The sequence below is a fragment of the Notothenia rossii genome, assembly GCF_949606895.1.
Source record: "Notothenia rossii genome assembly, chromosome: 4".
Taxonomy (NCBI): domain Eukaryota; kingdom Metazoa; phylum Chordata; class Actinopteri; order Perciformes; family Nototheniidae; genus Notothenia; species Notothenia rossii.
In genome coordinates, this window is record NC_136902.1 from 25,054,932 (window position 1) to 25,081,778 (window position 26,847).

General features: G+C 39.6%; 1 protein-coding gene across 1 annotated transcript; it reads left to right on the forward strand.

Moving 5' to 3' along the window:
- Window positions 1–682: 682 nt before the first annotated feature.
- On the forward strand, window positions 683–15,033 carry LOC307034745 (taste receptor type 1 member 1-like; the record flags this gene model as incomplete). The annotated part of the gene is made up of 11 exons (XM_079673627.1): window positions 683–864; window positions 1,172–1,469; window positions 1,591–2,303; window positions 3,570–3,811; window positions 3,896–4,027; window positions 8,966–9,065; window positions 9,396–9,693; window positions 9,828–10,553; window positions 10,720–10,926; window positions 11,112–11,235; window positions 12,189–15,033. The coding sequence occupies 11 exons, from the start codon at window positions 683–685 to the stop codon at window positions 13,115–13,117; spliced, it is 3,951 nt and encodes a 1,316-aa protein (XP_079529753.1). The 3' UTR covers window positions 13,118–15,033.
- Between the last annotated feature and the right edge of the window lie 11,814 nt (window positions 15,034–26,847).

A 26,847-nucleotide genomic window follows, 5' to 3' on the forward strand; every position in this document is an offset into this window, starting at 1 on the left:
TGAAGTTGTTAAAGTTGTTGCATATGTGTCTTGGCACATTTGTGTTTTTATATTTGCTTTGTTTTTGAAAGTGCATCGCTTTTCTTCTAATGTGTTTTGGGCCATTGTAGCGCGTTTGTACAGTCGGCACCGTAGACTCTGGTAAGACCAGCAGGCAGGGACAACTAAACTAAACTCCTTCAAAATGAATACATTTAAAGTAACTTTCTGTATTATTTGTTGAACTGGGTCCCCTTTATCTAGGTTTAGGATTGAATACATATCTGAACTAATATAGGTAATACATGTATTTGTGCAAAAATACAGAAAATGATGAAGGGTTCACAAAGTTTTTAGTGGCACTGCATATAGTATGTACATTTGGCATCTTGGCTAAAGTAGGACTTATCACAAATGTTCCAGATGTATTCATAATAGACATAATACAGGTTATTGCTTTAAATATTGGTACATTTTGTGTCGCCATCAAAGAGAGCCTGTGCAGCCGAAAGGCTTTTTGCATACTGATTTGTGTATTCTCCTCCAACCTTTTACAGGAAATGTAACACCTGATGTTATGCATCACCTAGGTTATGCACATTAAGACTTGGGGATTGATGTTACAAGCATAGCATTGCTTATTCAATGGCAGATGCTAATGCCATTAGAGTTCACATCAAATTGGTAGACAGTATTTAAAACAATGAAACCATTTCTAGTTTCTCTGTGTCTCCTGGGAACGATTCTACATGACTTGGCTCAATGCAGTGCCCCAGACTCTGAATTTCAGCTGGAAGGAGATTATTTGTTGGGTGGACTTTTTGATATTCATTTCGATGATGACCCTTTTTATCATGACAGACCAGAAGCCGTCGAATGCTCCAGGTGAGTATTTTAAGAAATCTCTGTTGATAACTTCAACTCACTCAAGTTGAAACTAATGACAATCTCCAAATGTAACAGATCATAACCTTTTTGAATATTAAGAACTGTACATCAAATGCTAGAGCAACAGCTTGTTGCACATTTTGACCCTCACTTAATCCATGTAATGCTTTATTATCTCAGTTTCTTTACACAATGACATGTTACATTACATCCTGTATCCATGAGATTCTTTTTGTAGCATGTGTGTCTGTGTCAACGTCTGAAGACTGATCATGATGATTTGATGTGTCTATTCTCTGTACAGCAAACCCTTCACTCTCCCAAGTTATCGGAGGTTTCAGGTGATGAGATTCTCTGTGGAGCAAATTAACAACTCTACCAAACTCCTGCCAAACGTATCTCTCGGATATGAGATATTTGACCACTGCTCAGATTTACACAATTTTCCAGGAATTTTGCAACTCCTCTCAGTAAATGGCTCGGTCCAACCTTGGGGTGAACCACATGATAATCTGTCCAAAGTGATAGCAGTGGTCGGCCCCTTTTCAAGCACTAACACCCTGACTGTAGCCCCACTCTTCATGACGAATCTCATTCCTATGGTAAGTTTGTCAACTATTTTGTTCAAGCAGTTATAACAATCAGTCATTTTTAAATGTTACATTTATGTCAAATTAATGGTTACTGAAAAGGATGATAATTACTCCATACTTCCTTTGTCAGGTCAGTTATGGAGCTGCATCCTCTGCCTTTGCAGAGAAAGCGAAATTCCCCTCTTTCCTGCGAACAGTGCATTCCAATAAAGAAGTCATAGATTTGATTTTTAACATTGTGAATCACTTCAACTGGCGCTGGGTTGCTTTTCTTAACAGTGATGACGCGTATGGCATTGATGGCTTAGAATTGTTCTATAAGAGGATAAAGGATACTGAAATCTGCCTGGCATACAACAAAGGTCTCAATGTCGATACAAATGACACCAAAATATTCAAAGAGATAGAGGTACAGAAGATAAACGTTATTATTGTTTTTGCTCCAAAAATGACGGCTGAAGCTCTCATCGAGTCGGCAGTACGACTGGATGTCACCAATAGAGTGTGGATAGCAGGGGACACCTGGTCCTTAAGCACAAAGCTCCACAAGATGAAAGGAATCAAAAATATTGGAACTGTAATTGGAGTGTCTCAGCCAGTAGTGACAATACCTGGTTTTAGCGATTTTATAAATTTTTCCGGAAGCCAGACTCATTGTGAAAATTCTGAAAAAAAACAGTTCTGTAATCAGGCTTGCAACTGCAGCAGCCCGAGTGCAGAAACAATCCTTTCCGTGGACCCATCTTATAATTTTCCCGTTTATTCTGCTGTTTATGCCATCGCTCATGCCTTACACAATGCTTTGCAATGTGGATCAGGCAGATGTAATAGCAATATTACATTGTACCCTTATACTGTAAGTATACAAATAATTGATATTTGTGTTTGATGGCTTTAACCTGTAGTAAATAATGTCATAACTCAAACTATTGACCAAATATGTCTTTTGTCATCACATAGCATTTATAACTGCACATCCTTAAAGGAAAATTAAAGATGTTAACAATGTCTGACAAATTATATCAGGCGAGACATTTTAGAGATAGAGAAAGAGAAAAAAGAGGTTAACAAAATGGCATTTTACAAATCTGAAATCAAATAAAGAGATGGTCATATGAATGTTGTTTACCCACTCCAGGTGCTTGCCGAGCTGAAGCAATCAAACTTTACACTTTTAAATCAAAGTATCCAGTTTGATGAGAATATTGAACCCAGGTTTGGATCCTATTCTATAGTTTTCTGGAATGACAGTGGTGAAGCAGAGGTGATCGGCTATTACAAATTTCAGCCATCAATCTATTACTACATCGACGAAAACAAAATTCAGTGGTACACAGACGGAGAAGTAAGTGGTTATTTTTACCAAATCATGTGTGGAATAATGCAGTGAGGGTTTGATCATTCAAATATTCTGCTTTGCTTTTACCTTTTCTGCACAGGGATGTGTGTATGCAAAGCACACTAGTTTGTCAATAACAGTGGCAAAATAGATTATCAAGAAAATAAAAAGTATGTGGTTCAGCAAATGTCTAAAATAAGATGTTCACATTAAACAAAGCCAGTTGAGAAATGTTGTGAATAGTTATGCAATGGGACTCGCACTTTCCTTGTTTGACGCCGTCCCTGACAATGTTCTCTTCAATTAAATTAATTTCCCGCTAAATACATTTTTGTTAAATGATTATCTTGCACAGATGCCAACTTCGGAATGTTCCCAAGAATGTCTTGTAGGATATTCCAAAAATCAAGATGGAATGCACAAATGCTGCTTCAATTGTGTGATGTGCCAGAGTGGAACATATGTCAACATTACAGGTGAATTATTATTACTCCAAAACATCTTGAGAAAACATGAAGTATAAGGGATTGATATGAAAATGTAACAACACCACCTCTATTGTCTTTTATTTTAAGTTACCAATAACTTTTTCACAGTTGCATTTTCCACCTTTACATTTCTGACCAAAAAGAACACGTTTTTTTATTTGGCCTTATTAAATGTGTGCACTCAAAACTGAATATTATCACAAAAATATCAACAAAAAAGCCCCCCAAAATAGTTAAGATTTACAATTTGTGTTTCTCTCATGAAATAGGGAATCCCTACAGGTGCATCGACTGTAAGGACACAGAATGGTCTGCAGCAGGAAGTACATCATGCAACCTGCGGTCGGTGGAGTACATCCCGTTCACAGACACCGGGGCTATACTGATCATGGTGGGGGCCTGGGCCTTGGTGGGCTTCACACTCGCTGTATCTGTTCTCTTTGCCATCAACTACAACACACCTGTTGTCAGATCTGCTGGGGGACCAATGTGCTTCCTCATTTTAGTCTGCCTCAGTCTGTGCAGTATAAGTGTGTTCTTTTACTTTGGTGAACCAACAACTTCCTTCTGTATCCTGAGGTTTTTACCATTTCTCTTGTTCTACACAGTTTGTCTCGCCTGTTTCGTTGTGCGCTCTTTTCAAATAGTTTTCATCTTCAAAATAGCCGCCAAGTTCCCCAAACTCCACAGTTGGTGGATGAAGTATCATGGACAATGGCTGGTCATCACTGTGGCATTTGGTATTCAGGTACTAATACTTCTTATTGGCTATACTTGTTCCCCTCCTGGCACCTTCAAGGAAACAGTTTGGTACCCAGACAAAATAATACTTGGTTGTGACCTTGACCTCAAAGCCACCGCTGCTCCTGTGCTTTTCCTATTGTCTTTGTGCTTCCTTTGCTTTATTTTCTCCTACATGGGGAAAGACCTCCCGAAAAATTACAACGAGGCCAAAGCAATAACCTTCTGTCTGCTCCTGCTGATCCTCACATGGATCACCTTTGCTACTACATATGTGCTTTACCATGGAAAGTACATCCCAATACTAAACGCTCTGGCCATACTGTCCAGTCTCTACTCCTTTCTCTTGTGGTACTTCATCCCGAAATGCTACATCATGATTTTTCAATCCCACAGAAACACACATGAGTACTTCCAAGGACTTATTCAGAATTATACCAAAACAATCAACCAGTAGTAGCTTCCAGTAAAGATGTGTCTCTACCAACAGACAACTGATATGGCCTTCAGATATTTACATACTTTTTGGAGTACTTGAAGTACTTTTTAAGCTACAACATTCCCCATTCATAAACAGAGGCTTTTGCTAAAGATTATGTAGACCTTTTGTATTTGGATGATGCCTTTGATGGTGAATTCTGCCCTCCTATGACACTAAGGTATATTTATAGATGCAAAACTTTACATGTCTCATTGAAGGATTAATACAATATTATTGGAAAATATTTTTGTTTGTTTACTAGCGGAGAAGTTCAGATCATAAACACTATAACAGCTTTGGTTTTTATTTCTTGAAAGATAGATAATAAGTGCAGTGGTCTGCTTTCAAGTTATCCAGCTTACTATTTAGTAAAACTAGCAAATACACAAAGTTATAAAAGTCAGCGTTGTATGTCCTCAATGCAAGAACTTTCTGGCTTTGAAAGTATTTAATCATCCACACTATTCACATGTAAAATGTACTGAACTTCTGAAATACTCAACTCCTCAACATGAACATTACCAAGTCAAAATGTATTTAAACAGGAGAAAGGGATGACACATGCAACTGAAAAATATAATGTACACAATGCTTTTTATGTGCTCATCTTTATTGTATTATTAAATATCTCCATGATATTAAATGGTTAAAAGTGAATTAATCATGAAGTGAATTCAATAAAAGGATATACAATGGAATGTGTGTTTTCTGGTTTTTCAATAATCTTACCACATGATGGCTTCACTTATACAAGCTACTGCTAGACCTGAAATGTGCCTTACTGTATGGCTAAGGTATGTCAATACTGTAATTGTTTTACTTTTATAAGTTTTAAATTATTTCTGGAAAATAAACCATAACTTTTTATTAGACAGAATGATTGGTCTTAATGTAGAGTTATCAATAAGATACATTTCAAGTCATTTCCGTTGAACAATCTTTGTGTCGGGTGAGCGAAGCAGGCAGGACCCAAATGCAGGAACAGATACGAGGTTTAACTGAAAATACCTTTATTTCAAGGCTATGACTTAAACATACAGAGCTGAACTCTCTCCCCAGTGAACACATTCAACAACGACAAGGATCTCACAAAGACTGACAGAAAAAAACAGAAACTACTGTAAATGCACACAAGAGTAATTACACGAACAAGACACAGGTGAGTAGGGAGGAGAAAACAAGGTGAACACAATCGGGTAATCAAGCAGGAGCCAACACAGAGAAAGGAAGCAACAGACAAGACGGGGGGGTGAAAACTTTTCGAACTAAAACAGTAAACCAAAGACAGATCTTGACGGGACAAAGTAAAACAGGGAAAACTAATACGGATCATAACACTTTGCCCAAGTTATTATAGCATTTCACTACACATTGTACTTATATAATGGAGTTTTTAAAATATTAGGTTGATTTGACTCAGCAGAACAATGAGATATGTACTTCTGCCAGGAATAATTCAAATTCTGGTGAGGGCCTGAACATTTATCATGTTAATCTGCATAGCCATGGAACATTTTCCTAATTCAAATGGCCTCTGTGGTATTAAATCATGCAGGGATCATTTGTAACAGGACGTGGTCATTCAGCATAAACCAAATATACTGGGTTGGGTTAAATGAATGTGTGTGTATTTGCTTGTGTTTAACCATGTGTGAGCTACCAACGTCTACAACTGTACATGGTGAGATCGTTCTAACGAATGACATTATTCTAAAGTCCTGTTTGATTTAAAAACATTTACTGAGCCAGCAATATCTTGTTGGTTAAAGATCGGAAGGAGTTTTAGGTGTTTTAACATTGACGTATGAAGGAAAAACACTTTCTGAACATCATGTATGCAGTTACAGCCTTTGGACGGTGGAAGAAGTCCATGTGTTGAACAATGCTAGTGCAACATTCCCAGATAAAAACTTGATGAAGTTTAAAATGTGATACCATTAGTAAATATGTATATGGATTTAGAAATAGGTGAAACACTTTATTTTTAAAAACAACATCTATTAAGTTTGCTGTACATGATTATGCATAATGTTGTGTAATCTCTTTTAATCAATTACCTTGGTGCAACATTCATAGTATGGGATATAAAGCCCTCATGTGTCATAAAAATATTTTTTTCACAGTGATGGCCAGATAAAGCTTCATGAGGCTTTTCATCCAATGGTTTCTCAAAAGGGTTCATTTCTGAAGGCCTCATTTGCACACAAATGTTGGTCAAAGAGTGTAAAACAGACAGATATGACCTCTCAACAATGTCATATTTGATATACTGAATTACAGAAAAGTAAAGGCTTGGAAATTAGTGTAAACAATTACATAAAAGCATTATCTGAAACAATCACATGCTCTCGATAGGCAGCAAGGCCATCATAATCAACGGTGTCATTGGCCACAAGCCAATTGAGTGGTGTGGTGATTACATCATTTTGTAGGTCGACTGGTAAATTAGCATCGCTTGTAAGCAATTGCTGTCTGTAAGACATATAGAAGCTTTGGATATTGACCAGTGTATTTTATGTTATGGAACAAAACTGCATTCAGATGATACTCAATTTGCACTTTGCTTTCCAAGAGATTGGGGGCATAGCCCTGTGGAGGAAGCAGCTTGATAGTTTAATTTCTATGGATATGTCCCCTACTTGCATACAGTGTCATCTGATTTATTACGTCTCAAAAGGTCAACGGTAAACAAGGTCAAAGTTGCTACTGCCTAGTCGGGCGGCACCATTCTTTCCACCACATCAGTGCAGAGCTGTTTTTGATGTGATTCGGAAATGATGATACAACAGTTGTTTCCTATTAAAAAGGCAGGGAGAGACGGAAACGGGTTTGCCCTCTGTGGAACATTGTCGACCAGGGAAAGGGACCAGAAGTTATAGACAAAACATTTAGGCTTCAGCGATTCCAGCATTGAGCTGACCAATGACCAGTTGTTTTCTATGACACTCAAATATCGACTGAAATATCAAATGTATTTAAAGGAGTACCATGAAAGTTGAGTACCCATGGCACACCGTGGGATGAATCCCAATAGGCGCGTTCACACCGGAGTACTTTTCCCCGTACTTTTCCGGTTTAGTTCCGTTAGTACCCCTTATGTCGCGTTCACACCAAAAAGAATAGGCCTACTTAGTGCCGGGAACTTTTACCCCCATTTTTAGTGCCTGCTAGAGAAGTGGTACCAATTTCAATTGGCTAGGCGAATTGCAAACCACGCCCCGTAAAACTCTGAAAAGTTTTTCGAAGCCGCCATTTTATTTGCTGGCATTAGCATTAATAGCATTAGCATTAGCCCCACGCACCAACGGAGAGAGAATAACTTATGGCAGCACACAAAAAAACATGGGAGCGGTGGAGATGAGGAGGTGTCGGCGTTCTACTGAAGCCAGTCCCCAACTCTGGGGACTTCCGGCCGGGGACTTCCGGCCGGAGACTTCGGGTGGCCGTATACGCCGTGAAGTTGTTTGCGGCCTGCCAGTAAACCCAAAGCAGAAGAAGACGAAGTGACGTCAGCGGCTCATTTGCGTAATCTTCCCTCAGGGAAAAGTACTCCGGTGTGAACGTGATTGGTACTTACTTAGTGCCCTGGGGTACTAAGTGCCAGGGAACTAAGTGCCAGGGAACTAAGTGCCGGCACTAAGTACGGCAAAGTACTTGGTGTGAAAAGCCACCTAATGACTCTAATGATCTTTCCTATAAAATGCTAATTTATCAAATATGTTTGTTTATGACTAAATATTTGCATAATGAATACCTCACTTGTAGCGAGAACTAACTAAGAGTTCCCCTCCATGGTACACATGTTACCCAGTATGTCAGTACAGCCTCAAAAACAGCTAGAATGACTGTAGAATTTTGGTCTTGTTTTTTCAAAACAAGGATAACTGCAAGTTGAAGCTATTTGGAACTTCAACAAAGAAAGGTGGTCTATTTTAGGTATCCAGAGAAAATTGTTTGGATTTTGTTTTTTGCTGTAAAACATTATTTTAAACCATTGATTGGTGCGGAGAAAAGAATGGAACGGAAGATGTCCCCAAAATATAAACTTTCTGAGATATTTCATTTTGGTTCAAGAGGGGAATTGACATTGTTGAAGTACTTTTTCAGATTTATGTTTAGGGCATTACAATGTCTTACTCATGGTGATTGTTAAAACATTTGTGTATTTCTCACATTAACTCTGGGCAGCAACACTTTAAATTATTTTTGCATGATGATTTGTGAATCTCCCTCCCACTGTATATACTGTACTGTAGGTAAGCATTTCCCACAAGCATGAAAACGATTCCTGTTGCTGAAAACCCTCACCAGTATCAAATGATTTACTAAAAGGAACAGGCACATCCCATACATTTTCACATCACATTGGTAAAAACTACAACAATGAAACATTTTCTAGTTTCTCTGTGTTTCCTGGGAACGATTTTACATGCCTTGGCTCAATGCACGGCCTCAGAGTTTCAGCTGGAAGGAGATTTTTTGTTTGGTGGACTTTTTGATATTCATCAGAGTGACCCTGTTTATCATGACAGACCAGAAGCCATGGATTGCTCCAGGTGAGTCTTAATATACATTTAAGTTGTCTTCTTCAGAATTTAAAACTAATAAAGATGCCTGATGAACCACATTTTAATAATATACATTAAAGAATATAACATTAAACTTTAGTTCAATAGATAAAGCTAGTAGCTAAAACATTAATCCAATCCAGGTAATTGCGATATTATATATAGTTCCAGTATGATGTTACTTAGTCCATGTTACATTAAACCTATTCATATCTTTAAAGGGGATATAACAATGACAATGTTATGTTTGAAGCATGGAGCCACAAATGTTGCAAATAGGAGGTTCTGAAGCTAATTTCTTGTTGTACTTGTTCACAGTCATCCCTTCCTACTCCCAAGTTATCGGAGGTTTCAGGTGATGAGATTCGCTGTAGATGAAATCAATAACTCTACCAACCTTTTACCAAACGTATCTCTTGGCTATGAGATATTTGATCACTGCTCCTCTACACAGAGTTTTCCAGATGTTATGAAACTCCTCTCAGTCAATAACTTGGTCCAACCATGGGATGAACCACATAACAATCTTTCCAGAATATTGGGAGTGGTCGGTCCTTATAGAAGCACCCAGGTCCTCAGTGTAGCCCCACTCTTTATGAAGGATCTCATTCCTATGGTAAACTTTTGAATTCATGTTTAAAATTACAAACTTTTTTTTACAATTATTATTGTTTTTTTTTTACATTTCAATTCATCTTATAATTGTGAAATGGGATTTCATGTTAATATGTCACTTCAAATGTTTTTCAGGTCAGTTATTCAGCTACTGTATCTGTCTTTTCAAAAAAAGCAGTTTTTCCATCTTTTCTACGAACGGTGCATCCCAATAAAGATACCATAGATGGGATTGTGAACATTTTGAAGCACTTCAACTGGCGCTGGGTTGCTTTTCTCAACAATGATGATGATTATGGCAATGATGGCCTAGCGTTATTCATGAAGAAGATTAAGGATACTGAAATCTGCCTAGCATACAACAAAGGTGTAAATCAATATACAGACCACTCCCAAACATTTAAACAGATAGAGGCACAGAAGATAAACATCATTATTGTTTTTGCTCAAAAAATTACTGCTGAGGCTCTCATTGAGTCGGCAATACAACTGAATGTCACCAACAAAGTGTGGATCGCAGATGAGGAATGGTCCTTAAACAAGAATCTCCCAAAGATAAAAGGAATCAGAAATATTGGAACTGTAATTGGGATTTCAGAACAAGCAGTGAAAGTACCTGGTGTCAATGATTTTATCTATTCTTCCAGAAGACACACTTATTGTGAAAATGCATCACAAAATATACATTGTAATCAGTTTTTCAACCGCAGCAGTCTGAGCGCAGAAGATGTCGTTGCTGCAGACCCATCTTTTAATTTTCCTATTTACACTGCTGTGTATGCCATCGCTCATGCCTTACACAATGCCTTGCAATGTGGATCTGGCAGATGTAATGACAATATTACAGTCTTCCCACATATGGTAAGTATACAAATACAACATTTGAAAATGTTGCTAAAGTAATTTTTTACTTGCTTTAACTTAAAGATTAGCCTTTCAGATAAGGTTTCATATGTTGATAAAATACTATTTAAATAACACCACAAAGAGAAGTAATGGTCATCTGAACTTTTTGTCCCCACATCAGGTTCTAGAAGAGCTGAAGAAGTCCAACTTTACACTTTTAAATGAGAGCATTCGGTTTGATGAGAATGGTGACCCTCAATACGGATCATATTCTGTCGTTTTCTGGAACCACAGTGGTGATGCAGAGGAGATTGGCTTTTATACATTTTACCCATCAGTCCATTTCTTCATCAACAATAGCAACATTCAGTGGTATGCAAATGTGGAGGTAAGTTGTTTTTTATTAATCTGAATAAAACCACATTGCGTTGCAGTGAAGTCTAATATGGTGGTTCAATTGATCAAAACCTGTTTATGAATTCAACAACAAAACGGCTTTACTCTTTATTGCTTACCTTCAGTATTATTTCTGCTCAACTAATATTTTATTTGTTGCTAAATATACTTCTGTAGGTGCCTACTTCCGTGTGTTCTTTAGAATGTCCTGTTGGATTTGCAAAAAAGCAAGATGGAAATGACAAAAAATGCTGCTTCGATTGTGAAATCTGTCCAAATGGAACTTATATGAACATCACAGGTAAATGATTATGAAGACCATTAATTAAAGCAGTACTGTTATTCAAGCTTCAAAGTAAAATATTGGCTTCCATTTCCACTGTGACGACTGAATATGCCAATTAATGCATAAATTATTGAGTGAACGACTGCTATGAAATCAATTATTTGGAAAATGGTTCACAATGTTTATTTTTTTATTTAGCAGCATTGGGAACAAGCGTCGATTCATTATGCAATACATTGCAATGTAGGTAAATGTAGAACATAATTAAACTGGAACTACTTTTAAGATAAATACACTGAGCAAAAATATAAATACAACACTTTTGGTTTTGCTCCCATTTTTCATGAGATGAACTCAAAGATCTAAAACATTTTCTATGTACACAAAATAACCATTTCTCTCTAATATTGTTCACAAATCTGAAAAAATCTGTGATAGTGAGCACTTCTCCTTTGCTGAGATAATCCATCCCACCTCACAGGTGTGGCATATCAAGATGCTGATTAGACAGCATGATTATTGCACAGGTGTGCCTTAGGCTGGCCACAATAAAAGGCCACTCTGAAACGTGCAGTTTTGCTTTATTGGGGGGGTCTGGGGGGGTCCGAAAACCCTAGGGTTAAACCCTAACCCTAACATGTCACCCATCTCCTTCGCATAGAGTTGATCAGGTTGTTGATTGTGGCCTGTGGAATGTTGGTCCACTCCTCTTCAATGGCTGTGCGAAGTTGCTGGATATTGGCAGAAACTGGAACACGCTGTCGTATACGCCGATCCAGAGCATCCCAAACATGCTCAATGGGTTTTCACATGAAAAATGGGAGCAAAAACAAAAGTGTTGCATTTATATTTTTGTTCAGTTTATGAAAGATAAGAACTGTAACACTACTTCATCTGCTGTCTGACTTGTTTACATTACATACGTATTTCAACATACCTTTATTAACAAATTGTTTCATGTAAAACAGAGGATGCCTACAGGTGCATCTACTGTAAGGACACAGAATGGTCTGCAGCAGGAAGTACATCATGCAGCCTGCGGGGGGTGGAGTACATCCCGTTCACAGACACCGGGGCTATACTGATCATGGTGGGGGCCTGGGCCTTGGTGGGCTTCACACTCGCTGTATCTGTTCTCTTTGCCATCAACTACAACACACCTGTTGTCAGATCTGCTGGGGGACCAATGTGCTTCCTCATTTTAGTCTGCATTAGTCTGTGTAGTATAAGTGTGTTCTTTTACTTTGGTGAGCCAACAACTTCCTTCTGTATCCTGAGGTTTTTACCATTTCTCTTGTTCTACACAGTTTGTCTCGCCTGTTTCGTTGTGCGCTCTTTTCAAATTGTTTTCATTTTCAAAATAGCCGCCAAGTTCCCCAAACTCCACAGTTGGTGGATGAAGTATCATGGACAATGGCTGGTCATCACTGTGGCATTTGGTATTCAGGCACTCTTACTTCTTATTGGCTATACTTGTTCCCCTCCTAACACCTTCAAGGAAACAGTTTGGTACCCAGACAAAATCATACTTGGTTGTGACCTTGACCTCAAAGCCACCGCTGCTCCTGTGTTGTTCCTCTTGTCTTTGTGCTTCCTTTGCTTTATTTTCTCCTACATGGGGAAAGACCTCCCGAAAAATTACAACGAGGCCAAAGCAATCACTTTCTGTCTGCTCCTGCTGATCCTCACATGGATTATCTTTGCTACTACATATGTGCTTTACCATGGAAAATACATCCCAATACTGAACGCTCTGGCCATACTGTCCAGTCTCTACTCCTTTCTCTTGTGGTACTTCATCCCGAAATGCTACATCATGATTTTTCAATCTGACAGAAACACACATGAGTACTTCCAAGGACTCATTCAGAATTATACCAAAACAATCAGCCAGTAGCAGCATATATAGCATGTGTCTCTAAAGATAGAAAACTGATGTGGCCTTCAACTCATTATTTGCTTTTTAGTGTGCATTGCTATGTCGATAACCCAAGCCTTGAAATGAGCTAAAACAAGAGGTCATTTCAGATATACAATATTCCCCTTTCATAAACAGAGGCTTTCTCTTAAGATTATGTAGACTTTTATGTTTGGCCTTTGATGGTGAATTCCCTCCTGTGACACCAAGATAAGGTATATTTAGAGATACCAAACTGTGCATGTCTCATTGAAGGATTAATAAAACTATTTAAGAAATATTTGTATGTGTTTACTTTCAGAAAGTGAAAAGATCAATACTACAATAGATCAAAAATAATATATTGTACACAATGCTTTATTTCTGCTAATTCTCATTATGTTATATTATTTAACAGCTTCATGACATTAAATTGTAAATAACATAAAAAGTTAATTAATCAATTAAATGGATTCAATAAAAGATATACACTGTATTGTTTGTTTTCTGATTTTTCTCTTATCTCACCACATGATGGCATCACTTAAACAAGCTACTGCTAGACCTGAAATGTACCTTGTATGGTTTAAGTTTCTTCAAATTATAGTAATCAAATAGATTTACAATTTTAGTTTAAATAGTAAGCTTTAAATTAGGATGCAATTTTAAGTAATGATTAGCTCATTTTCTAAGTTGGATGACAATTGCAATTTTCTGAGAGTTTCTTTCCTCAGTCTCTTAATAGAGTAAAAATGTATTATCAGCAAATATATTTGGTCAGAAAAATGTATTTAGTATTAAGACGTACTGACAGAGACTAAGAAAATACCACTGCATAAAAACATACTTCATCTCTCCATACCAGGAAACAACATTTTAAAATAATATCCACAGTGTAGATAAAGCATATGCCTGCTTGCATCAAACACTAATGTGAAATGCCGTATAAACCTCATGCACCTTCTAATACACTGCAATTATAAGTATGGATTGTGAAAACTATTTAGAATAATGTGATTTACAAGTAATTGGTACATTTACCATTTCACTTTTTATCAGACAGAATTGTTGGTCTTAATGTAAAGTTATCAATAAGATATACAATTTGTAAGTCATTTCGGTTTAACAATCCTGTTCCATGGTTTTGTGCCATTTCACTGCACATTGTACTTATATAATGGCGTTTATAACGAATAAAGATTCATTTAATTTGACTTACTAGAACAAAGGAGATCTGCGCTTCTGCTCAGAGGAATTCAAATCGAGTCCTGAACAATTATCATGCTAATCTGCATAGCCATTGAACATTTTCCTATTTTATTCCTTGTGGTCTTATGCTCAATCATGCAGGGATGACTTGTAAGAGGAGGTGGTAATTTAGCATAAACCAAAGACACTTGGTTGAATTAAATTAATTTGTGTGTATTTGCTTATGATAAACTTGTGTGATCAATGTCATCTGTGAAAATGATAAACTTGCTTTTTACATTGAACATTTTAGTTGGCTGTACCTGATTGATTGAATATAATGTTGCGTTATCTCTCTCAGTCAATTTACTTAGTGCAACACACAAAGAATGGGATATTAAGCCGCTCGCATGTCATGAAAATAATTATTTTCACCTCAAATAGGCCGTTGACCTTTGTTGATGTATCTTAAGGCCCTGGGTCTACACACAACTCAATCACCTAAGTCACCCCTCAGTTCTTACACTTAATCTCATTAAGAACAATTCATCTGGTTGCGTCAGCTAGTTCCTCTCCAGGAACCATCCCCTTATTGTGGTGGGTAGGTTTGTGTGTCCCTATAACCTGGGGGCTGTGTTGTCTGGAACATTGTGTTCGAGGTAGGGTCTGCTATGGCAAATTGGTGTCAGGCTATGGGCTGGACAAAGAATGGCTCAAGAAAAACTTCCCGTGAAGGATCATGGTAGGTAGAAAAGAATAAAAGTTACCCAGCCCGGAGGAAGATAGGGTCCCCATCTTTAGCAAGGCCCATCAGCTAGCGCCTGGTGGCCGGGCTTGCCAGGCCCAAACACCACAGTGCCACCATCGCTGGAAGAACCTATGGGGAAAGGAACACTGTCAGCAGGGTGGCAGTGAAGGCCGAGTGTCTCGACGGACCATACCCGCGTGTTGGAGGATTGCTTTGAAGATGTGGCTCTTCACCTCTGGGGTAGATGGAGTCAGAGCCTTTGGGGTAGGTGGGGCGTTACCGGTTGGATCTGGTTGGGCTCAAACCTACATACAGCCTCAGTGCTGGAACCCTACTCCTGGGAAACTCTGACTGTTGTGTATTTGGTCTTCAATTTGCTGAATGGCTTGAACGCACATGTGTGACACAACAGATTATTGGAAGGGCGTGATAAGGAGGAATGGCCTCCCTGATCTGAACCCGAGCAGTGCCTTGTTATTGGACTTGTGATTGTCAAGGGTTGGCCATAAAAAAACACAACCATCGGCAATGTTGGGTTTTACGCATTACAAAAGTAAAGGAGTTACAGTAATGTATAACTTTTTGCTGTAACGCAGTAATGTAATGCATTACTAATGAAATTTGGGTAATATAATAACTGTTACAATTCTCAGTAACGTACGTTACAACACATTTTAACCCGAAAGGAAGTGGTTTTTTGTTTTTTAAGAATTCACCAACATCGCGAGGCATTCTGACACCAGAGAAACATTTTTCTATAAGCCTGGTCGATTACATTACATTACATTGCATTTAGCTGACGCTTTTATCCAAAGCGACTTACAATAAGTGCATTCGACCGAGATGATACAAACTAGAAGAAAACAGAATCATATAAGTACATCAGGTTTCATAGAGCCAAATAATTTCAAGTGCTACTCAACTGGCTTTAGATAAGCCGGTCCTTTATTAGTATATAAGTGCTTTGTTAGCAATTCTTTGTTATTGATTTTATCGCTCGAAGTGGAGTCGAAAGAGATGAGTTTTCAGTATGCGCCGGAAGATGTGTAAGCTTTCTGCTGTCCTGATTTCAATGTGGAGCTCATTCCACCATTTTGGAGCCAGGATAGCAAACCGAGTTGGTTTTGCTGATGGGAACTTGGGTCCCCCTCGCAGTGCTGGTGCAGCGAGCCGTTTGGCCGATGCAGAGCGGAGTGCGCGTGCTGGGGTGTACAGTTTAACCATGTCCTGGATGTAGGAAGGGCCAGATCCATTCGCAGCATGGTATTCAAGTACCAGTGTCTTGAAGTGGATTCTAGCAGTTACTGGAAGCCAGTGAAGTGAGCGGAGGAGCGGCGTGGTGTTGGAAAATGTTGGAAGGTTGAAGACAAGACGAGCCGCTGCATTCTGGACGAGTTGCAGAGGTCGGATGGCACATACGGGTAGACCAGCCAGGAGGGAGTTGCAGTAGTCAGTTTGTTATCTAGGGTCACACCCAGATTCCTTGCAGTCTGAGTCGGGGAAACAATAGAGGTGCCGATGTTGATCGTTAGGTAAAGAGTGGGACAATATTTTCCCGGAAGGAAAAGCAGTTCAGTCTTGTCAAGGTTGAGCTTGAGGTGGTGAGCAGACATCCACGGAGAGATGTCAGCTAGACAAGCAGAGATGCATGCAACGACCTGGGTCTCTGAGCGGGGAAAGGACAGAATTAATTGGGTGTCGTCAGCGTAGCAGTGGTATGAAAAACCATGCGGGCTAATGACAGATCCGAGCGAGTTTGTGTACAAGGAGAAGAGGAGGGGACCAAGAACGGAGCCCTGAGGGACCCCTGTAGTTAATTGACAAGGGTCGGAATCGGACCCTCTCCAAGTTACCCTGTAGGTACGGTCTTTGAGGTATGAGGTCAGGAGGGAAAGTGTAGAGCCTGAAACTCCAAATTCTTGGAGAGTGCAAAGAAGGATCTGAAGATTCACCGTGTCGAATGCAGCAGACAGGTCCAAAAGGATGATGACAGAGGAGAGGGAGGCTGCTTTAGCCGTGTGCAGTTCCTCAGAGAAAGCGAGGAGGGGAGTTTCTGTTGAGTGACCTGCCTTGAAACCAGACTGGTGCGGATCCAGAAGGTTGTTCTGATGGAGATAACAGGAGAGTTGTTTAAAGAGTGGGTTTCTTTAGGAGAGGGTTTACTCTTGCCTCCTTGAGACTGTTTGGAAAGTGACCAGAAGTTAGAGAAGTGTTGATGAAATGGGTGAGGAACGGTAGAATATCAGGAGCGATAATCTGAAGGAGGTTTTAGGGGATAGGGTCCAGAGTACATGTGGTAGGACGTTGAGCATCCTGAAGGGTGTTATTTTCCCCATAATGACCAAGTCGCTGCACATTATCACACTTATTACATGGCCAGATACTAAACAAACTAACGACTCGACTCCCAATATTAATTGAAATGATTTTATTGAATGATTGTATTTATTTCGCTAAGACAAAAAAAACTCAGTTCCACGGCGCACCAACGGCTGCAACTGCGACAACAACAACAAATTTACAGCAGCACTGTCCAAGTCTGTTCACAGTTTCTGAGCCACTAACCAGTCCTTAAACACTGCAGCGCCCATACCGTGTTCCTGCTAGTGTTCACTTCCTCTCTGCCTTCTTCTGGTGATTTATCTGACGTCCAAGAGGGTGACGTCCACCACCCTCTTTTCCTTTCTCTTTCTTGATCCTCCTTAGCAATGGTCATTATAGTCCTTGACAGCGGTCTGTACTAACAACGTGTCACATGCTCTGAATTGACCAATCATAATTGAGTATTCAACTAAGCTACATTTTACCATTTAAAATACCTAGCCATTCTTTTGCGGTTATTTTGGTGAAAGTAACTCAAAAATAATATATAAGTAGTGTAACTCATTACATTTCAGAGACAGTAATATTGTAATGTAACTTATTAGTTAAATTATTTTTATGGCCGGGGACTTTGAACCTAAATGGGTGATGCTCAAAGCTTCTATTGCAAAGCTGCGGTTGAGAGCCGTGGTCTCAAGGTCTTAGTAACTCAAGGGAGAGTAATCCTCGACCATCCTGGTGGACACAGAGGGAAGTCATCTGACTGAAGGAGGGGGCATTCTGGAATATGTTGCAAGGTACCAGCAGGCCCAAAAAAGCAATAGAGAAGGACTGTCGGTCGGCACTAAAATGATTCTAGAGAACTTACAACTCCCCAGGAGGGGGAAGCATGCAACCATCTGTAGCAGCGGGGGAAGGGGGGCTGCACTTCTGTGGGCTGTGGATTGCATTGCGGCTTTTTGAAGATTATGTGGTACTGATTGTGTCATCAGGCTGTGCATTTTTTGGATCAGTTCGCAGCCAAATGGCTTGGATGCTGATCTGCACCTCTAAATCTGAGGCCATGGTTCTTAGCAGGAAACCAAATAACTGTCTACTCACAGAAGGGTACTAGTCATTAGCCCAAGTAAAAGATTCGACATTTCTGAGGGTCTTTTTCACGAGTGATGGGACAATGGAGCATGAGAGGGGTTGGAACATTTGAGAAGCGGGAGCGGCATTGCAGTCACTTTACCGCACCGTTGTGATGAAGAGATAGCCGAGTCAAGGATTTTATCTCCAATCTGGCCTGGGAGTGCCTTGAAAATCATAATGTGGCCAGGTACAGTAAATGGAAGTTTTGGGCCCTTGGCTAGATAATGATGGTTTGATAGATGGTTGGATGAGTTGAGCCATAGAGAGCAGGTGTGGTGCAGTTGTTGCTAGTTCTGTCACTAGCACTGACCTGGTTTTGGGCATGAAAGAGTTTCAGGCTGTAACAGATGTAGGGTTTCAATGCGCTTATTCTCATCGGCTGTGTATATTGCATGACCTTCAAAAGGAGGCCGACAGTAAACTCGGATGTCGACTCTCTGTTTTTGGAAGGAACTAAATTCACAGTGTCATAATTGCAAAGTGGTTTCAACAGATGCCTCAGGTTGTGGCATGCTTTGTACGACAGAAAGGCTGAAAGTGGGATATGGACGCCGGTAAAATGCAAGATCTACTGGCTATTTTCTTAACTATAAATCATGTTGTACCAAGTGAACTGCCTTGAGCAGAAGTTATGGAAATACTTTTTAGGCTCTAGATATTACAATGACGGTCTGTATATTGCTTTTTGTGTTTCGTTCTTTAAAAAAAATGTTAAGTAAGACGTCAAACCTGGTAAACATGGTACCTGCTTCACATTATCACTTTAACATATTGTTAGCATACTGATGTAAGTATCAACTTCAAAGCAACGCTGTGTCTCAGCGCAGTCTGGCAAAACATGACTCTATATTCTTGGTCTTGTTTTTTATTTGCACAATGATATCTGTTAGGGAATAATTTGCTTAGGTATTCAACCTTTGACACAGTTCATCGTTTTCTCCTTTCACTGTCTCTTTTCCCATGGCATAGGTCTACGGCCTTGGGTATTGCTGCTATCTCTCTTAAGGAGGAGCAGCTTGGGCACATTGTTGAGGCTATGACAGAGCACAAGCTGACCTGAGGTTGCTTATTGATCAGGAAAGTAGGTTCCCTGGTGCACATTATTTTCTATGGACGACAGCTCTAGTTAGATTCAGGGTTCATATTTGTTTAGTCTCGCTGATGAGGAATGTTGATTATTACACTCCGAACTAGTTAAAACCTAGAACTACAGAAGAGATCTTCAGAATTGGTTTGGCATCCGCTGTGTCAACTCGTGGCACACGACATGTCTTGTGAATTCTCCAGCCGAAGCTCCAAATAAACCATCAGTGTTTGCAATCAAAGTTCCTGCTCTCCCCGTGTCTCTCTTGCCCCTTTCACACCAACGCAGCTCCCATTCTAGCTCCGTGCTTGCGCTCTTCTGGTTCGGAACCGTTTTTTATTTTCAGCCCCCGTTTTGTTCACACTGCCCAGAGCTCGACTCTTGCTGCCGCTGCTGCGTCATGACGTCACCGTTTACGTCGCTGATTTTCTCCCCAACGGCGCACACAATAACAACAATAGTGTACTGCGTCGGGTCGATGATCGTGTTTTAACTTTTAATCATACGAAGCCAGATTAAATCAAATAAATACTTCTCCAACCTTATACCAGAGTGCCGTGGTTCATTGTTTATTAATGTGTTTCAGCGGCATTTACCGACCGCTGCAGTACTGCTTGTCCACCAGAGTTTATTCTCCCGTTAACTCATGGCAGCGGCCGCTGTAAAGTATTCACTGTCTGATTGTCACACAAGCAGTTGATAAATATCTCCAATTCCCCATAAGTGAATGTGTTTTAGTATGATTTGACACTGTTTGGCATCACAACGCTGTTATGAAAATGTCTCTGGTATAAAATGGGTGATGTTAGCATAGCAACCGAAGCTAAACTGACTATCTTGACTACTTGTTGCTATCCTATTGTGACATAAGCCGTTTTCTACAGGCAAATTTTACCGGTGTATTTTTCATTATGATTCTACTTGTGATAGTCATACATGACAACCTTTGCAGCCCATGTATTGATTCCATCCGATAGCTGCTATAATACAAAACAAAACGTCTGCCTGCTCTCCACAATGATCAATAACAGCGAACGGATGGTCAAAGTAAAGTAAAAATAAACAGAATCACACTAAGCCTGGTTATTGTTGCCTGACTTTATAAAGTGTGGTTTTTTTATAGTGCGTGGTTGCGTTCTAGTCACTTGGCTTAGCGCTACTGCTTGTTACAACTTGTATTTGTCGTACTAACCATAAACTGTTAACTCAGGTTAATCTCGTCCCCCTCCGACGTAAGCGTGATGTATGCGGTTCTTGCTTCTAGACCGACAATATTTTCAAGGTTGGTAAGAACTGGTTTTCGGGGAAAAGAGAAGTCTCCACTGCGGTGTGAACAGGAAAAAACGGTGCATATCAGGCTCTAGCTCCGAACCGGCCCTGGAACCGCGTTGGTGTGAAAGGGGCATCTGAGTCTCCATTGCTTCAGAAGTTTCCATTACAATATCTGCAGTTCAAATCTATTAGCAATTTGAACCATTACTAAGCTGTTGAAGGACGTTTTTCCATTAATTAGCACTTCTTTATTAAATATTATGAATATGTCTTTATTATCAGGCTATGTTCCACAATCATTCAAAGTAGCAGTGATAAAACCGCTTCTTAAAAAGCACAACCTCGATCCAGAGGTTTTAGCCAACTATAGACCTATTTCTAATCTTCCATTTCTCTCAAACATTCTTGAGAAAGCAGTCGCAAAACAGTTGTGTGATTACTTAAAAAACAATGATTTCTTTGAAGATTTTCAGTCTGGCTTTAGAACACATAGCACAGAGACAGCTCTGGTTAAAGTCACAAATGACCTTCTAATAGCCTCAGACAAAGGACTTGTCTCTATTCTTGTTTTGCTCGATCTCAGTGCTGCATTTCATACTATCGACCATGACATCTTATTGCAAAGACTAGAGCACTTAGTAGGCATACAGGGAACTGCTTCAGGCTGGTTTAGGTCCTATCTATCTGAACGCTCTCAGTTTGTACGTGTCAACGATTAATCTTCCATGCAAACCAAAGTTAGCCATGGAGTGCCACAGGGCTCAGCGCTCGGACTTATTTTGTTCACATTATATATGCTTCCGTTAGGCAATATTATAAGGAATCATTCTGTACATTTTCATTGTTATGCGGATGACACTCAACTATATTTATCAATCAAGCCTGATGAAATTAATCATCTAAATAAAAACGTGGATGACCTTAAACTTTTTTATGTTAAACCCGACCAAAACTGAAGTTATTGTACTCGGCCCAAATAATCTACGAAACAAATTATCTAAAGATATACTAACTATGGATGGCATTCATTTGGCCTCCAGTGAGACTGTAAGGAACCTTGGTTTTATATTTGATCAGGATTTATCCTTTAACGCCCACATAAAATCAATTTCAAGGACCGCCTACTTCCATCTAAGTAACATTGCATATCTTGCCTCAAAAAGATGCAGAGAAACTAGTCCATGCATTTGTTACTTCAAGGCTGGATTATTGTAACTCCTTATTATCAGGGTGTACCAAGAAGTCAGTTAAGTCGCTTCAGCTGATTCAAAATGCTGCAGCTCGTGTACTAACCAGAGTTAGGAAAAGGGACCACATTACTCCTGTTCTGGCTGCCTTATACTGGCTCCCTATAGAACACAGGATAGAATTTAAAATTCTTCTTCTCGCCTACAAAGCCTTAATGGGCAGGCGCCATCTTACCTTAAATAAAGAACTCATTATACCCTACTGTCCTACTAGGGCATTGCGTTCCAAGAATGTTGGTTGTTCCTAGGGTCTCTAAAAGTACAATGGGAGCCAGAGCCTTTTCTTATCAAGCTCCACATTTGTGGAATCAGCTTCCAGTTTGTGTTCGGGCGGCAGACACCCTATCCATTTTTAAGAGTGCGCTTAAGACCTTCCTTGTTGATAAAGCTTATAGTTAGGGCTGATTAGATTCAGCCCCTAGTTTTGCTGCTATATGCTTAGTTTGTTGGGGGACACCTTACTTCTTCCTTCTCTCTGTCTATACCTGTGTACTCTCATGTTCCGAATAACCCAGCTTCCCCAAATGTCTTTTTGGTGTCTATATACGCCGGGATCCGGAGTCATGGCTGATCCTGTTGCTGTGGTCCTGAGTCCAGGAACGCGAGCCCTGGATCGAAACATTTGGACTACCTATGTTGCAAATGTATCATCTTTTCAATTTACACACGGCATCTATTGCACGTCTTTCCGTCCTGGGAGAGGGATCCCTCCTCTGTTGCTCTCCCTGAGGTTTCTCCCATTTTCCCCTTTAAACTGTGGGTTTTCTCCGGAAGTTTTTCCTTGTACGATGTGAGGGTCTAAGGACAGAGGGTGTCGTATTGTCATACTGATATTCTGTACAAACTGTGAAGTCCACTGAGACAAATGTAACATTTGTGATATTGCAACTCGTTCTCACTCCCAACCCGTCACATATTGACGGATGGTCAGGGCCCCTCCCCGTCACTCTATTACGTACAGGGTACCCCTTGGAAGTCAGTTTTCAACGGGCTGGGCGAGGCGTCCCATTGACTTGCATAGAGCTCCCTGAACGTTGGTAATAGAGGAGTTGGGATTGCGGCAAAATGCTCTCCGCAGATCCATTCTCACAGCGTTTATCAACCTTTTTCTTACTCAATATCAAGCCACACTTATTGTTTTTACTTCTTTATTTTAATTGAATAATGTAGGACTTTTGTTGCCGTCAGTTATGGGGAGAGTAGGGGCTCAGAATACTGAAATCTGTATTGTTTGATCGTTTTTTCCTTCTAATTTTGTATTCATTTCTTTTCTAAACCACACACTCTTATTTACTCAACAATAACACATAATTATCCTTGTGTTTATTTATTTGTTTGAACACAAGTTGGAGTCCATCAGGTTGCTTTAGAGAATTTTACACCCGGAAGTAAGTATTCTCTCCGAGCGCCGAACAGCACTTTGAAATGGGATGGAACCACGGCAGACTGTCCAAAACTGGATTTGAACGGGTCCACCCCGTCCCCCCTCCCCCACTCCGTCCCCAGAACTACACATGCTGGCTATTGTGTGTTTTGCAACATGCTCTATGGCACGTCTCTACTGGGAATTGTAGTTTTAAAAAGACGTTTTCGTATTTCCCATAATAAGAAGTTGCCAGTATTAAACTGTGTACATCCCTGGAGGTTTAGGGGATAGGAAACACTCAAATTTAAAACATATAATTAATAAATGGGTGAAAATTGCTTGTGCCCATAATGGGCAGCATTATATATACCCACATGACAGCTAAGGTCAGAAGAGCTTTATTTAACAGCTGGTCTTATGTCTGTGACCCCTCCTGTTGTTAATTGATAAGCCTGAAACATGCACTTGTCAAGGTTCAGAGGCAAATATGGCAGTAGCCATCGATCATCTTACATTACATTACATTGCATTTAGCTGACGCTTTTATCCAAAGCGACTTACAATAAGTGCGTTCGACCAACAAGATACAAACTTGAATAAAACAGAATCATATAAGTACATCAGGTTTCATAGAGATAAAACATTTCAAGTGCTACTCAACTGGCTTTAGATAAGCCAGTCCTTTATTAGTATATAAGTGCTTTGTTAGTAATTATATCGCTCGAAGTGGAGTCGAAAGAGATAAGATATACTTTCTTGATCCAAGTTGGAAACATTTGCGTTACATCAGCATGTGTAACAGTTGTAAATATGCAGTGGTGTTTATTTGTAAATCATTTAGTATAATCAAACAAATTCTGTGTTTTATATTTAATAATTCTGTGTTCTTTATTTATTGATTGTTCAATACCTGACAAGGTCGGAGATGAAAAACCTGGGTCGTAGGTTCTACAGGACTGTCTCAGAAAATTAGAATATTGTGATAAAATTCTTTATTTTCTGTAATGCAATTAAAAAAACAAAAATGTCATACATTCTGGATTCATTACAAATGAACTGAAATATTGCAAGCCTTTTATTATTTTAATATTGCTGATTATGGCATACAGCTTAAGAAAACTCAAAAATCCTATCTCAAAAAATTAGAATAGTTCCTCAGACCAAGTAAAAAAAAAAGATTTATAACAGCAAAACACAATCAAACATTTGAAAATGTCCATTAATGCACTCAGTACTTGGTTGGGAATCCTTTTGCACGGATTACTGCATCAATGCGGCGTGGCATGGAGGCAATCAGCCTGTGGCATTGCTGAGGTGTTATGGATGCCCAGGATGCTTCAATAGCGGCCTTTAGCTCATTAGCATTGTTGGGTCTGGTGTCTTTCAGCTTCTTCTTCACAATACCCCACATATTCTCTATGGGGTTCAGGTCAGGGGAATTTGCAGGCCAATCGAGGACAGTAATGCCATGGTCAGTACACCAGTTACTGGTGGTTTTGGCACTGTGGGCAGGTGCCAGATCATGCTGGAAAATGAATTCCTCATCTCCATAGAGCTTTTCAGCAGACGGAAGCATGTAGTGCTCTAAAATCTCTTGGTACACAGCTGCATTTACTCTGGGCTTGATGAAACACAGTGGACCAACACCAGCAGCTGACATGGCTCCCCAAACCATCGCTGACTGTGGGAACTTCACACTGGATTTCAAGCAACTTGGATTTTGCTCCTCTCCAGCCTTTCTCCAGACTCTGGCGCCTTGACTTCCAAATGAAATACAAAACTTGCTTTCGTCTGAAAAGAGGACTTTGGACCACTGTGCAACTGTCCAGTGCTTCTTTTCCTTAGCCCAAGTCAGACGCCTCTTCCGTTGTCTTGAGTTCAGAAGGGGCTTGACCATGGGAATACGGCTATTGTAGCCCATTTCCCGGACACGTCTGTGAACAGTGACTTTTGATACCTGGACTCCAGCTTCAGTCCACTGTCTTTGAAGCTCCCCCAAATTCTGGAAGCGACTCTTCTTCACAATGCTGTTAAGGCTGCGGTCATCTCTCTTGGTTGTGCAGCGTTTCCTGCCACATTTCCCCCTTCCAACAGACTTTTTGTGGATGTGCTTTGAAACTGCACTCTGTGAACAGCTTGCTCTTTGAGAAATTTCTTTTTGTGTCTTACCCTCCTGATGGAGGGTGTCAATGACGGTCCTCTGGACAGCAGTCAGATCAGCAGTCTTCCCCATACTTGTGATTTAGTTTACTGAACCAAGCTGAGTGTTTTTCAAGGCTCAGGAAACCCTTGCAGGTGTTTCGAGTTAATTAGACGATTCAAGTGATTCGTTGAACACCCTACTAGTATACTTTTTCATGATATTCTAATATTTAGAGATAGGATATTTGAGTTTTCTTAAGCTGTATGCCATAATCAGCAATATTAAAATAATAAAAGGCTTGCAATATTTCAGTTGATTTGTAATGAATCCAGAATGTATGACATTTTTGTTTTTTTAATTGCATTACAGAAAATAAAGAACTTTATCACAATATTCTAATTTTCTGAGACAGTCCTGTATATAGTATAAGGCTTCGCCCTCTACGGACATAGTTCGAATGGTGATTAATCATGATTAGTTCATTTTTAAGCTGTGATTAATCTGATTAAAATGTTGAATCGTTTGACAGCCCTAATATATATATATATATAGATAGTCATTTAGACATTAGTGCATCCATAAATACATAACATGTAAAACATGCCCTTCTACAGTAAGAGCATTTCAGCTTTTTGTACCAAGGCTTATGTACTTTAAGCTAAATGATGTCTTTAAGCATAAATGTATACTTTTATTAACTTTTCAAATGAGCTAATGAAACAGTTTTGAGTCTTTTGGCAGAATGAATGTTGATTGTGCTGTCCTGTATGTTATTATGTGGTGATAATCCCACATTTATTTTTTCAGAAGTGTTTCAGAAAATATGCATAAGCAAAAGAAAATATATTTAAAATACCACAAACAAGCTAGAATAATTCAACAGAGTGTTTTCAACACACATTCAGCTTTTATAACTATCATATAATTAGCATGAAAAGTCATTTTTGAGTCTTAGTTTTATGGCGGACAACAGATGTCCGCCATAAAACTAAGACTCAAAAATGAATTTTCAGTCAAAGAGGCTTATTGGCAGAGCGCAGTGAGTCTGTCTGGGCTCTCTGTCTGATGGCATTGGAAAGTGATTATTTAAATGCCATTTATAATCTGTTCACAATGCGGGAGTGAGAGCCAGTGGGGAAATAAACATATGGCGCTGGTCCGAGCAGGGGTCAGTGGCAAAGGCTGGGACACCTCAGAGGGCAGAGAGCTGAGGGAGGTGAGGGAGG